The sequence below is a fragment of the Dermacentor albipictus genome, chromosome 10 (assembly GCF_038994185.2).
Source record: "Dermacentor albipictus isolate Rhodes 1998 colony chromosome 10, USDA_Dalb.pri_finalv2, whole genome shotgun sequence".
NCBI classification, from domain to species: domain Eukaryota; kingdom Metazoa; phylum Arthropoda; class Arachnida; order Ixodida; family Ixodidae; genus Dermacentor; species Dermacentor albipictus.
This window is the reverse complement of record NC_091830.1, coordinates 72,443,645-72,466,508: the sequence shown is the minus strand read 5'-3', so window position 1 is coordinate 72,466,508 and position 22,864 is coordinate 72,443,645. Positions and strand designations below refer to the sequence as shown.

At 47.1% G+C, this 22,864-nt stretch overlaps 1 protein-coding gene across 8 annotated transcripts in view; it reads right to left on the bottom strand.

Moving 5' to 3' along the window:
* The window catches only part of LOC135899959 (uncharacterized), a 147,241-nt gene that overhangs the window by 117,803 nt on the left and 6,574 nt on the right, over nt 1–22,864 (bottom strand). For 7 of the 8 annotated variants that reach the window (XR_011509016.1, XR_011509014.1, XM_070527302.1 and 4 more), the window contains exon 1: nt 10,137–10,242. The exons of the other annotated variant lie outside the window; for it this stretch is intronic. Coding sequence is in view for 5 of the 7 variants with exons in the window: in XM_070527302.1 (XP_070383403.1) it covers nt 10,137–10,176 (40 nt within the window). In the remaining 2 variants the exon portion in view is untranslated. Of the gene's footprint in view, nt 1–10,136; nt 10,243–22,864 lie in introns of those variants that run through there. 8 annotated transcript variants of the gene reach the window in all.

Below are 22,864 nucleotides of genomic sequence, written 5' to 3'. Positions count from 1 at the left end.
CAACCCGTAAAGGGAGCATGGCGAAGCGTCGTCAGGGAAGAGGGAGGGGGAAGTGAAAGATGATAGAGAAAGAGGGAGGATGTGGCCTAATAGACACCACTTTGCTCGACAGGTGGCAGTCCTCATCGAAGTTATCTGCTTTGTAGTGGGCGCTTACAGGGTGCCTTTTCCAATGGAATTTATAAACTCCAACCGGCTTCGCAGGGCAAGGAGCTGGGGACACACCGGGAACAGCAAATCAGTCTCTGTGGCCGCTGGAAGGCCGTGGTGTCCGTAAGTGTTGATCAATATGGAGCGTTCCTATGCCAAGGATGGGCAGGCACAGAGGTGCTCCAGAGTCTCGGGGTCCCCGCACCTCTTGCAGGCAGGTGACGTGGTGCGACCCTTGGCGTACAGCTGGGACTCAGTCCAGGTGCAGCCAGTCCGCAAGCACAGTAGTGTGGAAGGGTATCTTCTGGAGAGGCCGTTCTCTGGAAGCGGCTTGGGGGCACTGCCACTAGCACCTCGGTGGTCCGAGGGAATGGAGCTGAACAGGCCAGGTAGCCGATATCTCGTGCAGTCCGAAGCCGCTACCACTCTGGTAACCGGGACTACATCATATGGACAGCTTTGGCATAGGTATCCGCCTCCTCGTTACCGGCTACCCTGACATGTGAGGGCAGCCAGTGAAAGAATATTGCGATTCCGGCGGAGGCTAGAGCCGTTAACGTAAGTTCTGCCCGCCGTGGGTTGACGAGGACCTGGAGCACTGGCTTAGAGCAGCAAGCACCGCCACCGGCTGCTGGGGAGCATGCTCAGCAAAGAGGTTGGCAGCCAGGTGCGGCGTTGCGAGCTCAGCTGTAGTGCCGTATGATTGCAGGCGTGTGAGCGTGAGCCGGTGAAACGGTTGAATCTCGCGTGCGTGAGCGAGGAACGTGGTCCGGATGCATGCCCTCTCCTGTCACGCATCAGGCAGGGTGGTCAGGCAAGGGAGGAAGAGCGCTCTTCTCCGGCGGCTTCTAGGGGGCCTCGATGTTCTATTCACCCGCGGCTCCGTACGGAGTGGAGACTAAAGTCCCTTAGTGGAGACAACCTCGGCGTCCACTACGGCGTTGGCCACGCAAATCGCGGACGCCGCCGTAGACACCCTTAGCGCACGCCGCAGGGACGCGTTGCCGGTGCTCGAGCGTCTTGACAGCGATATGCGACGTGGCCAAAGTGCACGCCCGCGCTGGCTTCATCTTGTGAGCGATCTGCGATGTTTTATGAACACGCGTATTGTCGGTAGCTTCGTATGCGTTCTGCTTTCGAAGTTTCGTTCGCGTTGAAGCGAAAGATGGGGAGGGGGGGGGGGGGGCGAAGGTAAATTTGCTAGCTGCTGCCGCGATTCCTCATTCCAGAATTTTTATAACGAGTTTCTTCGCTCATCGAGCGAGATGAGTTGATGTTTACCTGTGCGCGCGTAACACCATGCTGGTAAATTTAGTTAAAACACGTTCGCGCGCTCGTTATCTTGGAGCCATGATAGAATGTGTAAGCGCGACTGAACAAGCACGCAGCAACAAGCAGACACACAAAGGCAACACTGTCTTTGTGTGTCTCTTTCTTTCTACGGCCTCGTTTAGTCACGCTTACACATTAAACTATTGTTAATTTAGTTAGTAAGAGAATGTTTAAGAGTTCACACGGCCGATAAAACTACTGTCTTACTTTATACAGCTATCTACTAATTTGCTAACGCAATCGGCGCTTCGCATTTCGGGCGGAACTTCGAATGTCTTATATTTCATTACAGCTGTACCCCATGAAGAAATTAAAACCATGGTGGCGTCTAAACAATTGGGTACCACAATTTGATCATATTCTATCGCGGCCGAGACATGCTTCCGAGTCGGCCTATGGTTCGTGCGCGGCCCAGACGGAGGCGTCCGAGAAGGCGTTCGTGTCGAACGCAACAGACAGGAGAGTCCGAACAGGCGCGTGATGCGAGCAAGCATGAATCTTTATTCGCATGGAACGCGCCTCTTAAAGAGCTCACGGAAGCAACGCTGCGACGCCACAGCAACGCGCCATGCGCTTTATTTGGCGTATTACTCTTCCGTCCTGAACAAGGCTTTTTCCAATTCTTCTGGCCAATTTCTTCTGGACGTCTTCTGGCCAATTTCTGTGGGGAGGTATTTAAGCACGGTCGTTCCTCCGTAGCGGTGGTGCTGTGCCAGCGTCATTAGCTGAGGTAAAAACTATCCCTTTGGTTATTCTTGGATCACGCTTCCATGCAGCATCATTGGATGAGGTGTGGTTTGGAGGCGTCCTCGTATACCACTGTCGCAGGCACTCTTGAAAGTCATCTGAGGTACACTGCGGACCGTTATCTATCACCAATTCTTCGGGGTAGCCGTAAGCTGTGAAGAGAGTGTACGGTGCGACCGGTACTTCCAAGTCACGAATGGCATGCGCGTTATCAGCATGACAGAGCATTCTCAACAACAAATCGCTGCTCTCACGAACTTTTGTGCAGCTCTGTTGGATGAGGCGTGGTATGGAGGCATCCTCGTATGCTGAAATCCCTGCATTCGCAGGAACTCCTGAAATTCGTCCGAGATAAATTGCTCACCGTTATCTGTCGCTAATTCCTTGAAGCAGCCGTAGGCTGCGAAAAAATTTTTCAAGCACTGCGCAGTTTTCGCACTAATTGTTGCAGGCATGCAAAACGCTTCGATCCACTTTGAGTAGTCATCGACAAGCACTAGCAGATTTGAGCCATCTTTCGTAGCGTAAGCTACATGAACGCGTTTCCGTACTCTTGGAGAAAGCCAGCGTTCTAATGGACCTAAGCTTTACCTATGAGAACACTGATACAAATGTGTTAGTTAAGTACTGTGTTTTCGACGTCCTTGACAAAGGAAGGCCGCGAAACGTAAGATCGAGCTAGCAGCATCATCCGTGTCATATCGGGGTGTCAATCGTGCGGCAGTGCGAGAACCACCGGTTGCAAACTCTTGTGGAGGATGGCTCAATGACCCGACGTCATACAGTGCTTTATGCGAAGCATACTAGCCGCACAACCACGCTCTTCCTTGCTGCGCCGAGCGCGGCCGCGGAGCTACCATTGAGGGTATGAGCCATTGTTCGTTGCTGCGCGTCTCATATGTGTGTCTATTCTCTTTTAAGTTTGCTATGTTTGTTATTAAGTTACTTCTATTTTTATGCGTTGCATATTGCAATCACTCAGTTCAGCCCATGGGCGCGGCCGGGCAGCCACCATTGACCTTTAGCGCAACCACGTGACGTGACGTCACGACAGCCGGAGGAAAAGCTGGGCCCCAACTCGCGCAATATGCAACGCATTCTTGGCTTAACCAAGCTATGCCTGGCCATTTCTTTATGCGAAGCATACTAGCCGCACAACCACGCTCTTCCTTGCTGCGCCGCGCGCGGCCGCGTAGCTACCATGTGACGTCATAACAGCTGCAAATGCGGAGGCTCAACTCGTGCGCTCGCCTGCGGTCGCACAGATGGCACTGCGGCCTAACTCCCGCTCCTCCCGCTAGGGCACTGACGTCACAACAACATGCGTCAACTCGTCAAGTTGCGAGTGTATCTGTCGCTCGCCACTACTTTACTGATCACGACGGCGTATTTATTGGTATGAAAATAAAGGAATAAGCTGAGTAACGCATGAGTTGTTTCTTCATCTAGCCGAACCAAATATAGCCAAGCAACAGCAGTTCACCAGGCTAAACAGTGGTTAAACGACTAAAATAAAGGCTAGTACGCTTCGCATCCTGGGCTTAACCTTAGCTAAGCCACAGCCATTTTTTTCTAATCAAAGCTCATTTTTGCGCATCAATAATGCTTGCGGATCCCCAGAGTACCTTTCTGGCCATCCTGTGAGCGTCTTTTTAACAACCGAACTCAGAACAAGTTCGCGTTTGGTTTCTTTTGCAACCTGTGCCGCCGTAAGTGGCTCTACATCTAAAACAGCCCAGCGTTCAGGTTCTCTTTATGCGTTTCTTCAGATAGGGGCAACTCGATAATGCATCAACCAATTTACATGTTCCTCCCGCCTTTAAACTTCAGATTTTATTCATATGCGGAAAGCGTCATCGCCAAGCGTTGAATCCTCGCTGCAGCAAGTCGGGGCACCAGCTTATTTCGTCCGAGCAGCCCTAGAAGAGGCTGGTGATCCGTGTAAATTTTGAGGCGATGGCCTTACACGTAGCGACACGAAAACGTCGCAAGCCAAAGGTGATTGCGAGAGCTTCACTTTAACCTTGCGCTTAATTGCGTTAGCTCCTTGTAAGTGTCCGAGAGGAAAACCCTATTGGCTTCTCGTTTCCATCGGACTTTTCGTGAAAAATTACTGCACCGAGACCGTATGCTGACGAGTCACAGCTTAATTCATGGGTCTTCATTACATCGTAAAATGTTAAAATTTCACTTCACGTCATTACTAAGCGGCACTTGCTTGTCAACAAAATATAAGTCTGACACGCAAATGACCTTGCCACCCGCAAGAATTGACTACAAATCTACTGGAAGGGACGTGGATAATAATCTGTCTTGAGGGTTTGGTTGATGGTCACCTTTTAGCTTCCGCAAAGCCTCAATCCACATTCCTCCTTCGGAACTACAACATATGTGGCCTAATTGCTCTGCATTAATCGTTTTATGATTACGTTCCCCTCCAACCTTCGCAATTCCACTGCAACTATTTCCTTGGTTGCAAGTGGAATTGGTCATGCCTTACAGTACACCGGCTTCCAGTTTGCTATTATGGCAGTTTTAGCTTCAAAGGTCTGCACTGCTTCCGGCGTGCTATGGGATATCTGAAGAAACCTCTCTCCTTGCAATTTCGCCTTCATCCTTTCTCCAATCGCGTGCACTGTTTTCCAGTCAAGCTGCAATTTTTCTATTCAGTCGCTACCGAGAAGCGTTGGTAGATCCGTGTTCTTGTCCTCTCCCACCTATCGAGGCAGCGTTTCCCTGCGTCTGTTATGATCTACCTTGACGTCTGCTTTCCCTTTCAGCTTTAATGGTTCTCCTGTATACGTCCAGAGTGCAGTCTTCGTAGACTTCCATTTGATTTGCGTGAGATGCTCTTTGTAAACGCTTTCTGCAATGAGACTAACTACTGCGCTAGTGTCCAAGAGCACTGGGATGGGCATCCCTTCAATGTTTACTGAAACCTGCTATCCATGCTTTTCTACTGACGAACATAATACGACATGGCATGGCAAATCTGGGGTTCATCAGACTCTTCGTCACAATTTTCGCCACAGTTTACCGAGCATTTGGCTTGACGCAGCACTTGCAAGTGCGCAGTCCTTCCACACGGTCGATTTTTCGCGTTTCGGCTCTAGCATCTGTCGGCACCATGCGCTTTTGCACAATGATAACAAACGCTCTTTTTCTTTGCTGAGCAGTCTGGCTTAGCTTCAGATGCATATTATTTTCCTATCTCGCTTCCCCGCACCGCATTAACTTCAGCGCGCCTAGCCCTTCCTATGCGCAGCACATTGGATGGTCGGTTCTGCAGTTCTTTGTCTAGCTCGAGTTTATATGCGCCTTCAAAATTTAAGCGTTCCTTCATCTAACAGAAATGCCTACATATCGCCGGTAACCCCGTGGTTGCGACAACTGACGGCATGCCTTCAAAGGAACCATCGTTTTATTTATAAATGGTTGTATTTAAGCAATACCTAAATCCTAAAACAGCTGGTATTCTAATTCACATTATATGACCTCTCTTTACCCACCGCGGGTCAAAGCCCCAGAATGATGTGCTGAATAGACCACCTCTTCCCGTAACTGCCGCGATAACAACTCCTTAAAACTTGAACTCACCTTTATTTTCAGTCTCAGCCCAATTTCCTGTAGCACTATGAGTGACACTGTGGATAATGAGGTCATCTCTCCGCCAGCTGTCCTAAAAATTGTCCAAGCTGGACCTCACCAATGTATTTTAATTTTTTCGTGGCTTCGATAACAATTTGTTGAATATCAAAGTATTACAGCTGTGTTTCAAGAGCGGTAACATTTTTCTGTACAGACGCAAATCTCGCTTTCATACAATACATAGTTCGTCAATCAAATTTGGGTTGACAGTCAAATTATTGAGCCTTGAGGTTGGCTCTGTGTGACGTGCTCTCATTTTAACAGGATGAGTGGTAAAGGCAGGATGAACTTCATTAGTAATATAAATTGGATGAAGCCTAAGAATGCCACGCTTCAACTGAACCTCACTGGGTGCCGTAATCAACTTTGCAACAAGTCCACAATTAGTGAATAAACGCTACACCACATCTCGACAATGCATGAGCAGCAAACGGTGATTCGAAGAGCGATTGCAGTGAACTAAAATTGGGTTACAGACTTGCTGCAAAAGAAAAATGCTCTCAGAAGAGACTACTCCATGGGCGTACTGCCATGCCCTCTGACACGTGTCACTGTGATTGGTTTGTTTATATGCACTTCACTCAGTGACACATGATTGCTGCTGTTTGAAAAGGCGCTCGCCGTTTCCACGGAAGAACGTCGATCACAGAACGAGTAGCCACAGCTGTTAGAGGAATCCGAATAAAGCCACTTAGCCGGCCTCACGGCTGGAGTACACAATATTACACCTGGTAGAAATTCATATGGAAGGTGCGCATATAATGGTACATGGGCATCTGGTACAAGTACCAGTTTGAGGAAGAAAGAGAATTTAAGGAGACGCATACAAGAATGCTAGAAATACTAGGGATCGTTTATTTCATTATATCAAGCTGTCTAGGTGACTACGTCACCACCGCGTTTCAAAGGGGATGTCAATAAACCGTCATCATGATTTGCATCGTATCGTGCCGCTTGTAATTTGAGATTCACGCCATGTAGCGTCTATACGAGCACCCTTTGCCTTGGAGTGGCACATTATTACACAAGGTGTCAAGCCTTGTAGCAGCTGCATAGGTAGTGGCGCAAGGTGCACAGTAAACCCTTGAGGAAGGAAAGGAAGATTATTGGGATGTATAAGTATTGATCTAATGAAAAAAAATATTAACTCAATAATTCAGGCAGGCTAGGTGGCTACTTGTCGCTGTCCCGTTTCAGAGGGAATGCCATTAAGTTAGAATCATCATTGTTACCATCGCATTGTGCCATTTGGCATGCGCACCGCGTAGCGTCTATACGTACAAATTTGGAATTGCAGTTCCCTTATATTCCACAAGGTTTCCTGACTCGTAGCAATTGCATATGCAGTGGCATGCTGCATGTAGCTGACCCTGGGTGTGGCAGGCTGGGTGACTATTTGTCACCATACCGTTCGGAATCATATGCCATCACTATCATGACTATCATCCACAGTAACCTACCATCCTATAGCTCAAGCGATGCGACATGTGCGGCATGTATTCTAGATTCGAAGGGGACGCCATCATTAACATCGCCATCGTCAACAGCAACGTACTGTCCCATGGCTCAAGGGATGTGACATGTGGGCCATGTAGGCTAGATACCTGTATTCACTCTTCGGTACACGTTATGGCGTCTTCTTTCAAGGGGCGAACCTGAAGAAGCGATTCGTAGAGCTATGCCCACAGCTGCAACCAGTCAACGGCTGTCTCAGCAGAACGCTGTGCGGAGAGCAGGACAAGCCGCAGCTCGTCGTCGGCGCCGGGCGGATAGATCAGAACGTTTTCCTGAAAACGACGCGAAGCTACTTGGCCGCGAAGACCTCAACTACGTTGTGCCGAAAATGTAGCTCCCATGTAGCAGGTCCTCCAGCTTACGCTGTGACTGTGTTGCGTGTGCCGCGCAGCCCTGGTACATTTTTTTGACAACGGGTACATGTGGATACTCTGTGGTGCCCGATCCGCGATAAGGGTTTCGAAAGGAAATATCCAGTGAAGATGCATTACCCTCTATTAAACATGAAATCATAAATAACTTTGATGAAAGAATATGACTTAATTCGTAGTTGTCTAGAAGACTGGTATCACTAGGTATGAGTTAACAATTGTAAATCTCCGAAATTAAAGACATTACAAGGTGTCCAACAAGGCTCTATACTTCGAGTTTTTGTATTTCACCTATATATCAATTATCTATCTTACATACCCAATGCTGAAAATTTAATCATGTATGCTGATGACACAAATGTGTTTCTCGCAAGCAAGTCATTACAAACGTTGTAGATTTTATAAAATAATCACTAAAATCTGGTGTCTTCAAGGTTACACAGTAGCGAATTGCAATAAGACGGGAAAACAGCAAAATATTTAATACTTGCTCCAATTAACAAAGAGATGAATTTAAGCTAGCAATATGGTTTCGCGACTAGCAAATGAAACAAGTAGAAGCTCATAGGTTTCTGTGTATCAGGTTTAAAGGTGATATCTCCAGGAAACCTGGAAGACACGAGCCCAAAAATTGTTTTCCGAACATAGCCAAATCACAGTATGTTTTATTATAAACAGGGATTTCATTTCACTCTGGCTTAACGAAGCACTATATACCTCCATGTTTTATTTCCGGCTTACAAATAGTTCGCTTGTATGGGGTACAACATATTCACAACATTAACGACAATTGATATCCTTACAAAAAAAAATCCTTAGATGCTTCGAAAACTGCAGGAGTAGACTTCAGGATTTGAGAACTCGTACTCCATTGATTAATCACACAAAGCTCAAAGCCAAGCAGATATACCATTATAAGTTATTGCAACATATAAGAATTATGGGGTTTTACGTGCCAAAACCACTTTCTGATTATGAGGCACGCCGTAGTGGGGGACTCCGGAAATTCCGACCACCTGGGGTTCTTTAACGTGCACCTAAATCTAAGTACACGGGTGTTTTCGCATTTCGCCCCCACCGAAATTCGGCCGCCATGGCCGGGATTCGATCCCGCGACCTCGTGCTCAGCAGCCCAACACCATAGCCACTGAGCAACCACGGCGGGTATTGCAACATATATAAACTAGCAAAGTGTATACATGAAAATCTTACTAGTCCCTATGCGAGAAGCTAAGAAAAGTCCAAAATTGCTGAACAATCTACGGCTTACAGCATTTGAATCGCCAGGTCCCTCAATTAATAAATTACCTCAATTTAACTGATTGCAGTAATTTATCCAAGAAATCTATGAAAATCCAGATTAGAGAACATGAAATGCAATATTGATAAAATTGTAAAGTACTAGTGACGGTGAAGAAAGCTGGAAAACTTTAGTGGTCACCCATTATTGAGGCAAATGCCTTAAGTGGGTCATGCCCCCGATGACCTGGAGAACGCGGCGTGCGATACAGAAAGTCATTTGTGCTTGCCTCACGCAGGCACCCACACGAGCCCTTGCTCGCCCGTTCATTGTCGTCATCGCCGAAGGTGATGGCCACGGAACCGATTTGTCCCTATTGTGACAAAGTGGGGCACCAAATGCGAGCCACATGTTAGTGGCCTTCCAAAGAAAAGAAACGTGCAGGTGGAAAAGGAGTTCACGCTAAAATACCGGGGGTCCATGTCGCTATGTTGGTTGCTGCAGTAGGTGCCTGCGTCACCTGACTGCTTCTCAATGGAAGTTGCTCCCCTTAAACGGCAAATGTCGGTTCAAACATGTGCAACGCTCTTTCCAGCCTGTTTGCGCTGCTGCTTGTCGCTCGTTACTGGACCACGACGTGCGAAGAAGTCAACATTATGCCTTTAAGTAGGCGGCTGAATCTATCGTAAGAGACCCGCACACGTGAATGCTCACTGTTGCCATATGGTTTGTAGCCAATGTATAATGTATTGTCTGAACCTCATGCGGTGTTCTATTGCTGTTTAATTTCGCTGTTCTTATTTGGTTACGATCGCCGTGTTATATTTCTCGACTATGGCGGCCTGGTCATTTGCATTGGGAAGCAGTCTCTCCGAAGTAAGCATTTGCTCCTGCAGTCCGCACAGCGGCGTAAACTCCTAATTTACGCACACTGTGATTCGTGCTCCCCATTCACCTTTTGGTGCTGCAGCCATGGGCAAATTGCGCCTCTGGCCTTTCTCGGCAGCCATCAAGCATGAACGGGTACCAGAATACGTACTCGCATGGTCCGATGTCTATGAAGTTAATAGCCGCATGGGCGGAAAGGCCAGCAAAATTGGCTGGTGAAGGTGATGCCCACGAGAGCGACTTACCCATATTCAGGCAAAGCGGGACATCAACTGTGAAACACATTAGTGGCCCCCAAATAAAAGGAACGTGCAGGTTAGAAAGAAGTTCACGCTACAATGCCGGGTAGTCCATGTCACTGTGTTGGCTGCGGCAGCAGATGCCTGCATGCTTCGCAATGCAAGTTGCTCACCTTTAACGGAGACTGTCGCTGCAAACAGGTGGGACACACTGTGCAATCTTCTTGCGCCGATGGTTGTCGCTCGTTATCAGACCGCCGTGCTCGACGACGACGATGAGCCGTTTACGAGCTCACGTCCGTGATTTCAGCTTATCTCGACATGGAAATTTTATTTATGTTCTTGCACGAGAATGCAGATTGCTTGTCTTCTGCCAATAAAGTCGCACGTTCTGTTCACTGACTTCTAGTTTTTTTGTGTGGGAGTCAGTAGAGGCTCTTTGGTCTCCTGTCAATTAGAGCGCACCAGCTACGCGGCAGCTGAGGCACTGAGGCATGCCGCATAGCCGGCAGGGCAAGCACGGCGCATACCAGCGTACGCTACCGGTGAAAAGCGGCCATATTGTATTTTGCTCTAAAAGAACACACTTCCACTTCCTGGTTGAGCAGGGTCCTTTGCCGGCCACCTTAGTAGGTTCCATGCGCTGTCGCTGCTTATTTTCGTACCACTGCGGAAGGTACAGTTTCTCTGCTCTCAAGTTGGTTGTTTACCCTATGGCGCGAGCTTCACCATGGATGACAGCTAGGCCGGGCCGTCTTCTCTGTGCATTGTGCAGCAGCAGCAGGCTTTGAGCCGTTGTCAGCAGGCGGTGTCTGACCATCGCACGGATATTGCTCGGCGAATGGCTTCACTGGAGAGGGTCCGGATTGCAGCAGGCGCCGCACCATCTAGATCAATGTAGCGACGGCGTTCGCGCCCTGTCCATTTATGTGTCAACGCTGAGCATGTTCGCGGCCTCTCTTTGTATGTCTAGCACTTGCGCTTTTCCTGTGGAACAACAGGGGTGGTATTCTGTAGGAGTCCACCCAGTGGACTCTCCATTTCGGCCGCCGCTGATTGGATGCAGCTGTACGAGCGAGAAGCAGACGAGCGGCCCTAGCCAATAAGCAGCGGCCGGAATTGACAGTCCGCTAAGTAGACTCTTGCAGAGTATCCCCCCAGGCTCCGTACCATCGAACCATGTGTGCCTACCCAAGCCTAATCACAGTCTTATCCAGCCACGGACTTAGGCACACCCATCACACCTGGCTTAACGATGATTTATTATTATCCATGTATAATAACTACAGCTAAATCAAATGTTAACCAAGTGAGACTAAAGCTTAACCAGGCTAAACGAAGCTTTCGCTTTGCATAGCCAGGGTTAGCTGAGCTAAGCCGCAGCCAATTTTCCCACTCGCGGCGCCTCAGTGGGAGAGTGCCGTTCAGCGCACTCGACCATTGTGTATACACTGTACTCGAAGAATCGCCGCTGCGATACTACGTGACTAAGCGAGGGTTAAAGAGCTAAATATACTCCGGCGCAGCTTGAGCGCGCACACACGTTACTTCACGTTGGCGAGAATAACAGCGTCTATATTTCGACCGATGGTTTGACACACTGGCGCAGCCAACCTACCCGGATACGGCCAACGCTCTCCAACGTGCCCAGCGTCAATCGACGCTCGCCTGTGCACCGATAACGTCCCACCATAGAGAAAGGATTTCAACAAGAGGGCACACTCGGCGAAAATTGGCCACTGGAAATAAGTTCATCATCATCGTCAGCCTGGTTACGCCCACTGCATGGCAAAGGCATCTCCCATACTTCTCCAACTACCCCGGTCATGTACTAATCGTGACTATGTTGTCCCTGCAAACTTCTTAATCTCATCTGCACACCTAACGTTCTGCCGCCCTCTGCTACGCTTCCCTTTCCTTGAAATCGAGTCCGTAACCCTTAATGACTATCGCTTATCTTCCCTCCTCATTACATGTCCGGCCCATGCCCATTTCTTTTTCTTGATTTCAACTAAGATATCATTAACTCGCGGAAATAAGTTACGCTAATATTAATGTCGACCATTTTCTGCCATTGGCATCGAAAAAAGAAAACAGAATTTGAAACGAAGTTAACAGGTATTGTTTACCATTTTTTATTATTTCCCGCCAAAACTAAAAATATCCGCATAATAATTAGCTTATACTTTGCGACTTACTTTTTTTGCGTTGCCTAGTGACAGGCCAATGACGCGCCAGATGCATGCATCATGCATCGGACACGGTTCCAAAACGAGCGAGGCCGGCTGCGCATGAGCGTTGCCCTGGTCGGCAGCCCGTGTACCCGTTTTTCTTTTTTAGGGATTTAGTCTGATTTTTCGGAATGCCGGCGTATCCTTTGGTTCCTTCTGAACATCGACACGCCAGCACTGCGCTATTGGGCTATGGCAAGGTGAGAAATTTTGCTTAGAAGTCTGCGACGCATTTCGAGCAATTAGGCTTACTGCACGAGACGTAAACTTGGGTCGCAGTTACCGAAAGACAGCTCAGTTGTCCGCGGCTAGTTATATTGAGGTAATAACTAGTACTGGTAGATGTTCTGACGCTTTCCTTGAGTAGTAGATTCTTGTAAGTATTTTCGGTATTGTTTGAGCGCATCACCGCGCCTGCTGTTGTGAAGCAGTTAGCGAAAAGCAGTAAGACCGCGTGACGCAATTTTGCGTGTACAGAACCTTACTGATACCAGTGCGTGACGCTTTCTCTGACCTCAAACATGATTGCAATTAATTTAGTTACGTTTTGTGATAATTTCTGTTTGCGATGCCACCTTGCCACGCACCATTTTAAAACCTACGTTATGCAAGCCAAATAAAATTAAAACGGGCTAGCTCATGAGCAAGTTACCAGCGCGTGTAGACAGTGGAACATCCGTTGAGAGCAGGCTATCGCGTGTCCAAGCACATACGTGCACCCAAACACAGGACAACCTCTTCGATGCCGCAGGGTGCAGAGTTTTGTAGACAAAGAAAGACATTCAGCACAAATATTGCCGTGCTATGACGGCACATGACGAGCACGTAAGCGTACAACACGCAGCGACAATTTAGGAGCTTTGCCAATTCGAACAGGCAAGTTTCTGACTGGTGTTGTATAAGTCGCGGGTCGCTTTTTTAGTCGCGGCGATAGATTAGATTTTTTCCAAGCACTGCTCCAGGAGGGCACATGTAACCGGAAAACGGAGGCCTCAGCAGAGCACCTGAGGATATAATAAAGGAGGCGTTGCAGAATCTACAGGACTTCTAAGGGGTAGCGGGTGGGATCAAAGCTAGAGGCAATGCGGCCCATGGGTTGGGACTCATGGAGGCCGAAGTGTGCCAGGGGTTGTGCCGTCACTGCGGCGAATATAGACGGAAATTTTTGTGTGTGAGCTAAATGTTTGTTATGATGAAAGGAAGTCGCAAGACGTAGGATATTGTCACGCAGTAGTGACGGTGAAGAAGACAACAAAACTGTGATTGAGGAAAATAGCGTTTTATTGGGTGAACTTGAACCGCTCATAAGCAGGCTACCCTCAAAGAACAACGATAGTGGCGAACACAGTCGGCGATCGTCGAAACCTGATCAGCGGGTCAAGGGGGTCACTTTTATACATGAGTCATCGAAGGTTCCAGAGTAATCACTGGTGCCCGACTGCCTTCCAGATCGTGCTACACTATTGGCGTCGCACGTGCAATCAGATTACACAAGCTTCGGTGACAACAGTTGGCAGCAAGAACGGTCGACAGTATTCGAGAAACTTCCGATGAATGCGGGCACGTCCGGGGCTGAGCGATATGATTTCTTAGACCATGAAAAGCGGCAACCCGGAAAAAACATATAAGGACACGTATCAATATGCATCGCTTAAGAAATTTGTGGCTCGCCTAGGAGCCCGAAATGTTGTGCCGAAGGTGCAAGAGCACTTTAGTAAAGTGCATGTCTCTATTCCATTCATAGAGACGGGGCTTTGTCTGTTACAAAGGTTGCAGCAATACTGGTAATAAACTGATCAAGCCTTGATAAACGGCCTTCTCGGCAAGGTAACCTAATATTGTCTTAAGGGCGTCGACATCAAGTACAATTGATTGGATCATCATCATCAATGAATGAATGTGTGTGGTTTAGTGGCGCAAGGGCCAGATATGGCCAAAGACCGCCAAGACAGTGTTAGTGATTTCGCGGTGCAATGATGAGTTCTGTGAAGGCGATGTGACTTGGCTGTATACGGGCCTAAAATTAGTCGCTGTAAAGTGCGTAAAATCTACGTGCTATAAAATTAGGGCGATGACAAATGACGAATACTATGAACACTTAAACCCATCATAGAAGAATGATGCAAAGTAGAAAATATATGAGATGGTAAAATTAGTTGGAGCACTGCTGCCTCGCGAGAGCCCTTGAAACACAAGGGCCTAGAGGCATGTGCTATACGAAAGAGCTATCACAGCGGCATCCTCTGAAGAGAGGACCCGCTACGAACATGTGGGGCTAACAACATGCAATACAACATCTTTCAGAAAACTTAGGACTGCGTTGGTGTCAAATAGCGGTTCTGGGTCGTGTAGCATTACGGGATGTAGGGGGATGTGCTGCCGGTATGCTAGGGAAAAATGTTTCCTTCTCTCAGATTCGGCTGCCCGACACTCCAGGAGGACGTGGAGGACGGTCAGCCTCTCCCCGCATCTACCGCAGGTTGGAGGATCATTTTCAGTGAATAAAAAGTTATTGCTTGCCAAATGTGTGTCCCATTCTGAGGCGACAGACTAGGAGATCTTTTCACCGTGATTTTGTTACGGAGGGCCAAGAACCTAACTGAGGCTTTATCACGTGCAATTTGTTATGTACTTCTGCGTTCCACATACGTTGCCAGTGGTTTCGCAGTTTTTTTCTTAAGAAAGCCTTCAGGTCTGAGAGAGGGACAGAAGCAGTAGGATTAACTTCATGCAATTAAATTGATGTGGCCATCTGGTCCGCTATAACGTTTCCCTCGATGCCCCTATGTCCAGGCACCCAGCATATAACCACACGTTGGTTAGATATATATGCTTTACACAGTACGGAGTAGAGCTCATTAATTACCAGATTTTTGTGGTTACAGAAAGAAATCAAGGCCTTCACAACACTAAGGGAGTCCATATACATAACTGATTTCTGGAGTTTTGATTTATTGAAATGCTTTACAGCCGACAGCAGTGCGTAGGCCTCAGCCGTAAAGATACTAGTTTCCGGATGCAGTACGTCTATTCCGAGAAGGATGGACCAACGGCTGCATAGGACACCCCCTCGGGTGTCTTTGGTCCGTCTGTGTAGAACTCGGTGCAGGCGTACTTGTACTGGTGTTCCAGGAAATGCATTTGGATTTCAATCTCTGGAGCGTGCTTTTTAACTTGAGTGAAAGATGTATCGCGTTGTACAAGCTGCCACTCCCAAAGAGGTAGCAGCTTGGCTGGATGCATTAGGCGAAGCTCGAAGAGTGGGACATGCATTTCTTCACTAAGCTCCCTCACACGCAGCGAGAAAAGTTGTCTTACGGAGGGACGATTGCGAAAGAGTGTAGCGTATGTCATATCGTTAACGGTATTAAAACACGGATGTTGAGGATTAGAGAGCACTTTCAGAAAATATCTTTGGCTGATGTATGTTCTTTGCAGATGAAGTGACCACTCATTTGACTCTACGCATAAACTTTCAATAGGACTTGTTCTGAAAGCGCCCGTGGGTAAGCGGATTCCTAGATGGTGGACCGGATCTAGCATCTTTAGCGCGCTCGGGGCGGCAGAATAATAGATCACGGCACCATAATCTAATCGTGACCGAATCAGGCTCCTATAGAGATTCATTAAGCACGTCCTGTCACTATCCCACGTAGTCTGCGATAGAAGTTTCATTGGGTTCATTGTTTTCAGACATTTTTAGTTAAGATGGTGTGGGATGAAAGTGAGTCTATTGTCAAGTATAACACCTAAACATTTGTGTTCTTTGTTTACAGGTATCTGTTGCCCACACAGTTCTAAGCAAAGATCCGGAACCAGGCCTCTCTTGTAAACAGAACACAAGAACTCTTGTGAGGATTCATTTTAAATTCATTTTTCTCTGCCCACTGCGAAACCTTGTTCAAACCATGCTGTACCTACTATCGCACACTGCCAGGTTACAGGATTTGAAACCCATTTGAATGTCGTCCTCGTAGACGGAATACAAAATGGCTGGTGGTAAGGAAGCACGGAGTGTTGTCATCTTAACAATGAAGAGTGAGCAACTGAGCACGCCTTCCTGGGATACACCAGTTTCTTGTGTGAAAGGACGTGAAAGTACATTGCCGAATTTTACCCGGAATGTACGATTGAACAAGTAGCTTTTTATTATGTTTAGCATATTACCATGAATGCCCATTTCTGACAAATCTCTCTAGATGCCGTAGCGCCACGTTGTGTCATACGCCTTCTCCGTGTCGAGGAATATGGATAAGAACTGTATGTGCACAAATGCGTCATAAATATTTCCTTCAACACGTACCAGATGATGGGTTGTGGAGCGTCCTTCTCGGAACCTGCACTGATAGGGATCAAGCATTTCGCTCATTTCAAGGAAATGGATGAGTCGCTTATTTACCATTTTTTTTAAATACCTTACAAATGCAACTTGTGGTCGACAGTTACCGACAGCATGGTCGGTAACTTGCCACTGAGGAATGGTCCTTGCCTTGTTTCAAAACAGGGACCACAATGGCTTCTTTCCATGCAAAATATTTTCCCTTCGTTCAGCCATTCTCAACTCTACAGAGCTGTAAACACAATGTCAAGAATTCTGCTAAACACTTATTTGGCATGCTCAAAGTTAACAAGGTTGAATGCATTAGCCTCTCCCATTTCTATGTATCGAATAATTGGGACGGCGGCATGCATTTTGGAGTTTACAAAGTTCACGGGACAACAAACGCGCGTTATGGTGTGTTTGTTTTTCCTGTATATCGACAAGCTTCGTGCCTGTAAGGAAGAAAACAATGGCACGGCTAACACACAACGCAAGAGCGAATAAAAAAGCAGTGCATTCCGTTGTGGCTCAGCAAGCCACTTTCATCCGTGGTTGCATTTATCAGCCACTTAGCTCATGTTCTTGTATGGCGATAAAAGGCTCAGAACCCACACCATCACGGACTTTCCAAAACCGTCAGATTTACGGTAGGCAATGGTGCACAGCTATCTGCATTACGTCATCGCCTGGATCATAGTTATAACAATTAATGAAGGAGCCATAGTGAATAATTGCTTAAATGTGACGCTTTTCATGTTTCGCAAGAAGAACTTCTGATGCTTCCAATTCCCTTGACAGCTCATTAGGAATTGGTACTGGAAGACTCATGTAGACAGATATTAGAATTACTTTCCTGTAGGGAGCCAGTGCGGCGCGGAGCCGATGCCAACACAAGCGCACATAGACCTCATTTAGCAGTCGATCGCGGCATTTTTGGTTTTTCTGGCAGTTTGCATTTGGCCGAGATTAAAACGTTGCCTTCCCCGCCTGGATCGCCAGCTCGGCGGTATTAAGATACAAAGGTAAATAGTTGTTAATAACCAACGGTCTAATGCTCTTATTATTTTTCGATTCACACGAACGTGTACACACACTCACACTCACATGCAGGCAGCAGAAGGACATAAGAACCATTAAATTTTGAATTGCTTCAACCTCGTGCTCTAGATTCAGTCGACAAAGTTTGTCGTGCGCTTATCCAGTCTGCATAGAGTACCCATGTTGCCGGCATTTGGCACCATTTCTTCCTGTGGTTTCATATTCACTTCATCGCTCACGAACGCGCATGCAGTTAAACTGTCATGTTGGCCTTTGAACAAAGTAAGGAAGTAAAGGTATCAGTGGCGATACCTCCAACGCTGACAGCCTAGGTTGTTGTGAAATATTATCACGTGCGTTAATTTCGCCTTGCAGCGACGCGAGCGACGCAGCTCGTGTCGCTGCGACGCGAGAGGCGTCCCTTGACGCGTTTCAATCGAGGACGCGCCTCAAGCATTCCGCGATGCAAGGTATAAATACGGGGCCACCGCTTGCGCTGGCTCAGTCCGAAGAACGCCGTAGGCGCGCTTGCTCTTTTCGCCACCGCCAAGTTGTTCGCTCTTTCTGTCTACCTGCACATCTGGCAGCTCGCCGTCACATACGTGACATTATGTAGAGGTGCGGAGTATCGATCCCAGTACCTTTCGCAGACAAACGGCCTCAGTGAGCGTTTAAATAAAACCCTCGCCGTCATGCTCGCGGTGTATAGGGACATCGGGCACAAGACGCGGGACGAATTCCTTCCCTACGTGAGGTTTGCTTACAAGACCGTACCACAAGAGACAACTCATTCGTCGCCATTCGAGGTTGTCTTCGGTCGCCATGTCGCTACTATGCTGGATGCGATGTTGCCTCACGTCAAAGACGACAACAGCTATGCAAACGTTGCCGGCTTCTTTCAACGGACCAAGAAACCTCATTAGCTCGCCCGAATGCGTATTAAAGAACAGCAAAACGTCGACGCCCAACTCTACATCCTACGACGACGAGGCCAAGAGTGCGCACCTGGTGACCGCGTTATGGTGTGGACACCAATTCGTCGCCGCGGGATTAGTGAGAAGCTCCTGCATCGTTAGTTCTGGCCCTGCAAGATAGGTCGACGACTTGGGTCACTGGTCTACGAAATTGTGCTCGAGGTTCTGCCTCAAAACGTTTGTTTGAGTGTTAGCCGACTAACGGATATTTTTTTTCTTCGTTTTCCATGTTTATTGCATGCCTACAAGTGTCTTGATTTGATAAGCATCGAGATGATGATTTTTCACTGTGTGTGGGGTGGGGGCAATGCCACGTCTTTTTCGTTAGGTTTGCAGCGACGCGAGCGGCGTCGCTTGACGCGTTTGGACCATGGCCGCGCCTGAAACATTCCACGACGCAAGATATGTTACAAGACCACCGCCTGCGTTGACTCAATCCTACGAATGCCGTAGGCACACTTGCTCTTTTTGCCGTAATCGAGTTGTTCGCTTGCTTTAGGGCACAAGTTCACCGAATAAACTCTAAGTTTGCCGCCTACGCAGTGTCCCTTTCTGTCTGCCTGCGCGCCAGGCAATTCACCATCGCATACGAGACAATATTGTGTCATAAAGACGGCATTGCATTGATTTATTTATTGTAGCTCATCTTGCGAGTAATATAGTTGACGGCTTACTGAAGCCGCGGCCACCAGTGACTTCTCAGTTGTGTTTGCGAATATTTTTATTACACACTTATTAAATTCGTTTACTGAATTTTTCCTCATACTTAATTATCGGCCTTCATTGGAAAAAAAATGTATATGCTATGGCTGTTGGGTACATATTTTTAAGGGTAATTGTGTGGTAGTTTTCTTTAGGGTAATTTCGCCATCAGTGCCTACCATAGTTTGCTACATTATACAACACTGATGAAGTAACAAGTCCAATAGGGGTGTTCTTGGGACTTTCTCCAGTCTACATGCAAAGCCTTCCCGTATCAGATCAGTATTTCAGAGCGGGCTCTAAATGTTAAAGTTACGCATTTTACTAGATTGTTTGTCATTACACAGGCTTTTGAGTAACAAGGCATAGCTTCACGGCATGCCGAGTTTCTTGTTGAGTAGATTACTACTCCAAGGGCTTCTGTTTCATGTTCTAGTTTTGACTTTGCATACATGCACTGCTATCGTTTGCTGTCTCTACTATCTTTCCTTGGCCCGCTCCTTGCCTTGGCCGGCCCAACATTCTCCTTGTTAACGGGCTTATTTGATGGTTGTTGCGATCGTTACAAAGCCACGTCAGAAGGATATGATGAATTGTTCAACACGAGTGGTGATCGCAACAAGAGATTTTTCCGCTACTAAACCTCGGCGTTTAGTATAACGCCGTATCAGCTGTAAAGCTAGTGGTGGCCCTAGAAGACAGTACGTGTGCTTCACTAATTGGGTGAAGAGCGAATATGATGTTACAGTGTTAACCATGAGGACTCTGCTGCAGTCACTACCTATGGGCGTAAGGTCAGAAATAAGCGATGGACGTGTTTTTCACATTTTTAAATTGCTTTTTACGTTTATTCATACTATGTTGCTCAGATACATTCCTTTACCCAAGGAAGCACAAAGTGATCAAGCAATTGTAATATTTTTATCTTCAATAAATACCGGAGTTCAGGCGCAGAATAAGTTTCGGAAACGTTTTTAAAAAGAACGAAGTATATCTGCCAAGCTGCAGTGATTCCTTGTCAGTAAGCAATTGCGCACTACAACATGTGTCGATTATTACAAGAAAATGGCGCTGATTCCATGTTCAGTACCGATATAGTACAGCGTTTAGGTCGTGAGCTTCAGGAAAAATTTCTCTAATGGGACCGATTGCGGCGTATATAGTACACAAGAAAACCGAACCTATGATCCGTATGAGTAGGCATTAAAAGAGGCTGTGTCAAGAAAATTAAGTCCATGAAATCAATCACTACAACCTTGAATCCACGTGATGTCCCAGAAGTTAGGGGCTGCTGGTTCTAGCCAAAATCACGAAGATTGACATCGCCGCCACAAATGACGGACTCAGAGGTAGTTGCTTTGGAGGCAGTAGCAAATTCTTGCACTACTTGAACAGAAGCCACTGGGCGTGCACTGACAAAAAGAACCAACTCTCAACGATTGACCATAAGCAAGTTTTAAGTGACACCACACAGCGTCGCACCTGTCTTCAAGCTTTTTCATTATAGAGAACGGGATATGTAGATTTACACACATGAACATGGTTGCTGCAATCTTTGAGGTAGCAGACAGTTTCGTCAGGAAATGGGGTAAGAAGTGTGGCCAATAACAGTTCTTTCTACCATGCCCTGCTGGTTACGGAAAAATTGAGGTTTATTAGTAACTCCTCTGCAATTCACAAGTAAGAAAAAAGGAACTGGTACAGGCGTATGCTTCTTTTGTCAATGCTGCCTAATTTGAGAGAGTCATAAAAAATGTGCTTGAAATTATTTATATAAAGCACTTCATTCTACAGGCTAATGTGCATTCCATCAGTTTTCTCTATTTTAGCAAACTGCCAAAGATGCTGTCTTTGCGCACCAGCTCGGAAAAGTATTTAGATACAATAACGCCACTACCCTTGAGTTCTGAATTCTGGGGTTTTATATGCCAAAACCAAGGTTTGATTATATAGCAAGTGGGGGACACCGGATTAGTTTGGACCTTCAGGAGATGTTTAATATGCCCCCAATGAACCCAATACGGGAGTTTTCTATTACGCGCTCTTCGAAATGTGGGCGGCGCGGCCGGAAATCCATCCGGCGATCTTGTGCTTTGCAGCGCAAGACCATAGCCGCTAAGCCACCACCGCGGGCTTCGCTTGCGTTGTATTCTTTTAGCAATGCAAATCGGGCAATCGGTGGTTGATTTCTCTCCGGCCGAATGTGTCCTAATAAGTTCGCTTTCTCTATTTTTTAGGGACGGATGTCCAGATGTGTAGAGCCCCTTTGTTGTAATGACCACTCCGATGGAGACCAACATTCGCGGCCGCTAATGCCAGCTACGCGATAAAACACTAGGTTCTGTTGTTGGATATGGTTTTTCAAACCGTCTAGTTTTTTCTAAAGGTACACAATCACTTCAACATTACCGTCGCAACTTTTTTGCTCTATCTCACTGCCGGCTCTAATTGTGACAACGGCGTGCGTATAACTTCGGTGCCAATTGTGCGTGACATGAAATTTTGATGACTACACATGCTCAGATTGATTTCTTGGAACAGTTCGAAACTGTGGCTTGTTTATTTCTTGCCCATGCAGAAGAATTGGTAACTTAGTAGGAACATGAGGATCGAGATTGACTTTACAGATGGAGATTGAATATTTACCGGGCATATATGTACAGACAATGCACAGCTCGAAACTAGAGTGCTCAGCGACGCCACTCATCGGTGTTAGTGTAACATCCTTTTCTTCTTCGACTTACAAGGTCTTTCTGTAGAGGCACAATTACCCCCCGGTGGCGGAAGAACCATCGCGGCGCCTTTTAATGCGGTGAATCAGTGTTCGAATTATAAGGCGTCATTGGGAAACGTTTACGATGTCATTCACTGGTTGATCAGTGGAAGACATTGGAGTCAAGGGTAATATTTCGAATGGTAGTTGAGTCATTTGGCGCGGGAATCGGCAAGGTCAAACGTAGCGCGGCAGCGGTTTCTGCACAGGCCGATGCGAGCGCCAGAGCAAGACAAGGTACCCGGTGCTGAAGCTAACATCCCTATGGAGGCTGTCATAAAGAAGCTTTTGAGTCATCTGAGATGAGTCCTAATGATCATTCATCACGCAGAGCTGTCTGCTTCTGTGTTAAGGCAATGCGGTGGTCCAAGCCAATTACAGACTACGAAAGGAATGGAAAATATCATTGACAGCTGTAAATTCACATGCGTGTTCGCGCTTGCATTGCCGTCATCTCCTTGCTGCGTCCGATAGCTGCAGCAAACAAGTCACCCTACTATCTCTTTATCTGAGGCATACACTACCAATTGCTAATGAGCTGTGGGAAGGCTTAGAAGAAGCAGAAGTCTTGTTGTGAAACGTGAACAGCGTCACTAGGAAAAAGTCACTCGGACTCCTTAAGTTAGCTAGTTAATTCGGGTTTAATGGCGCAAAAGCGACTGAGGCCATGCTGCGCCAGCCACAAGATATTAAGA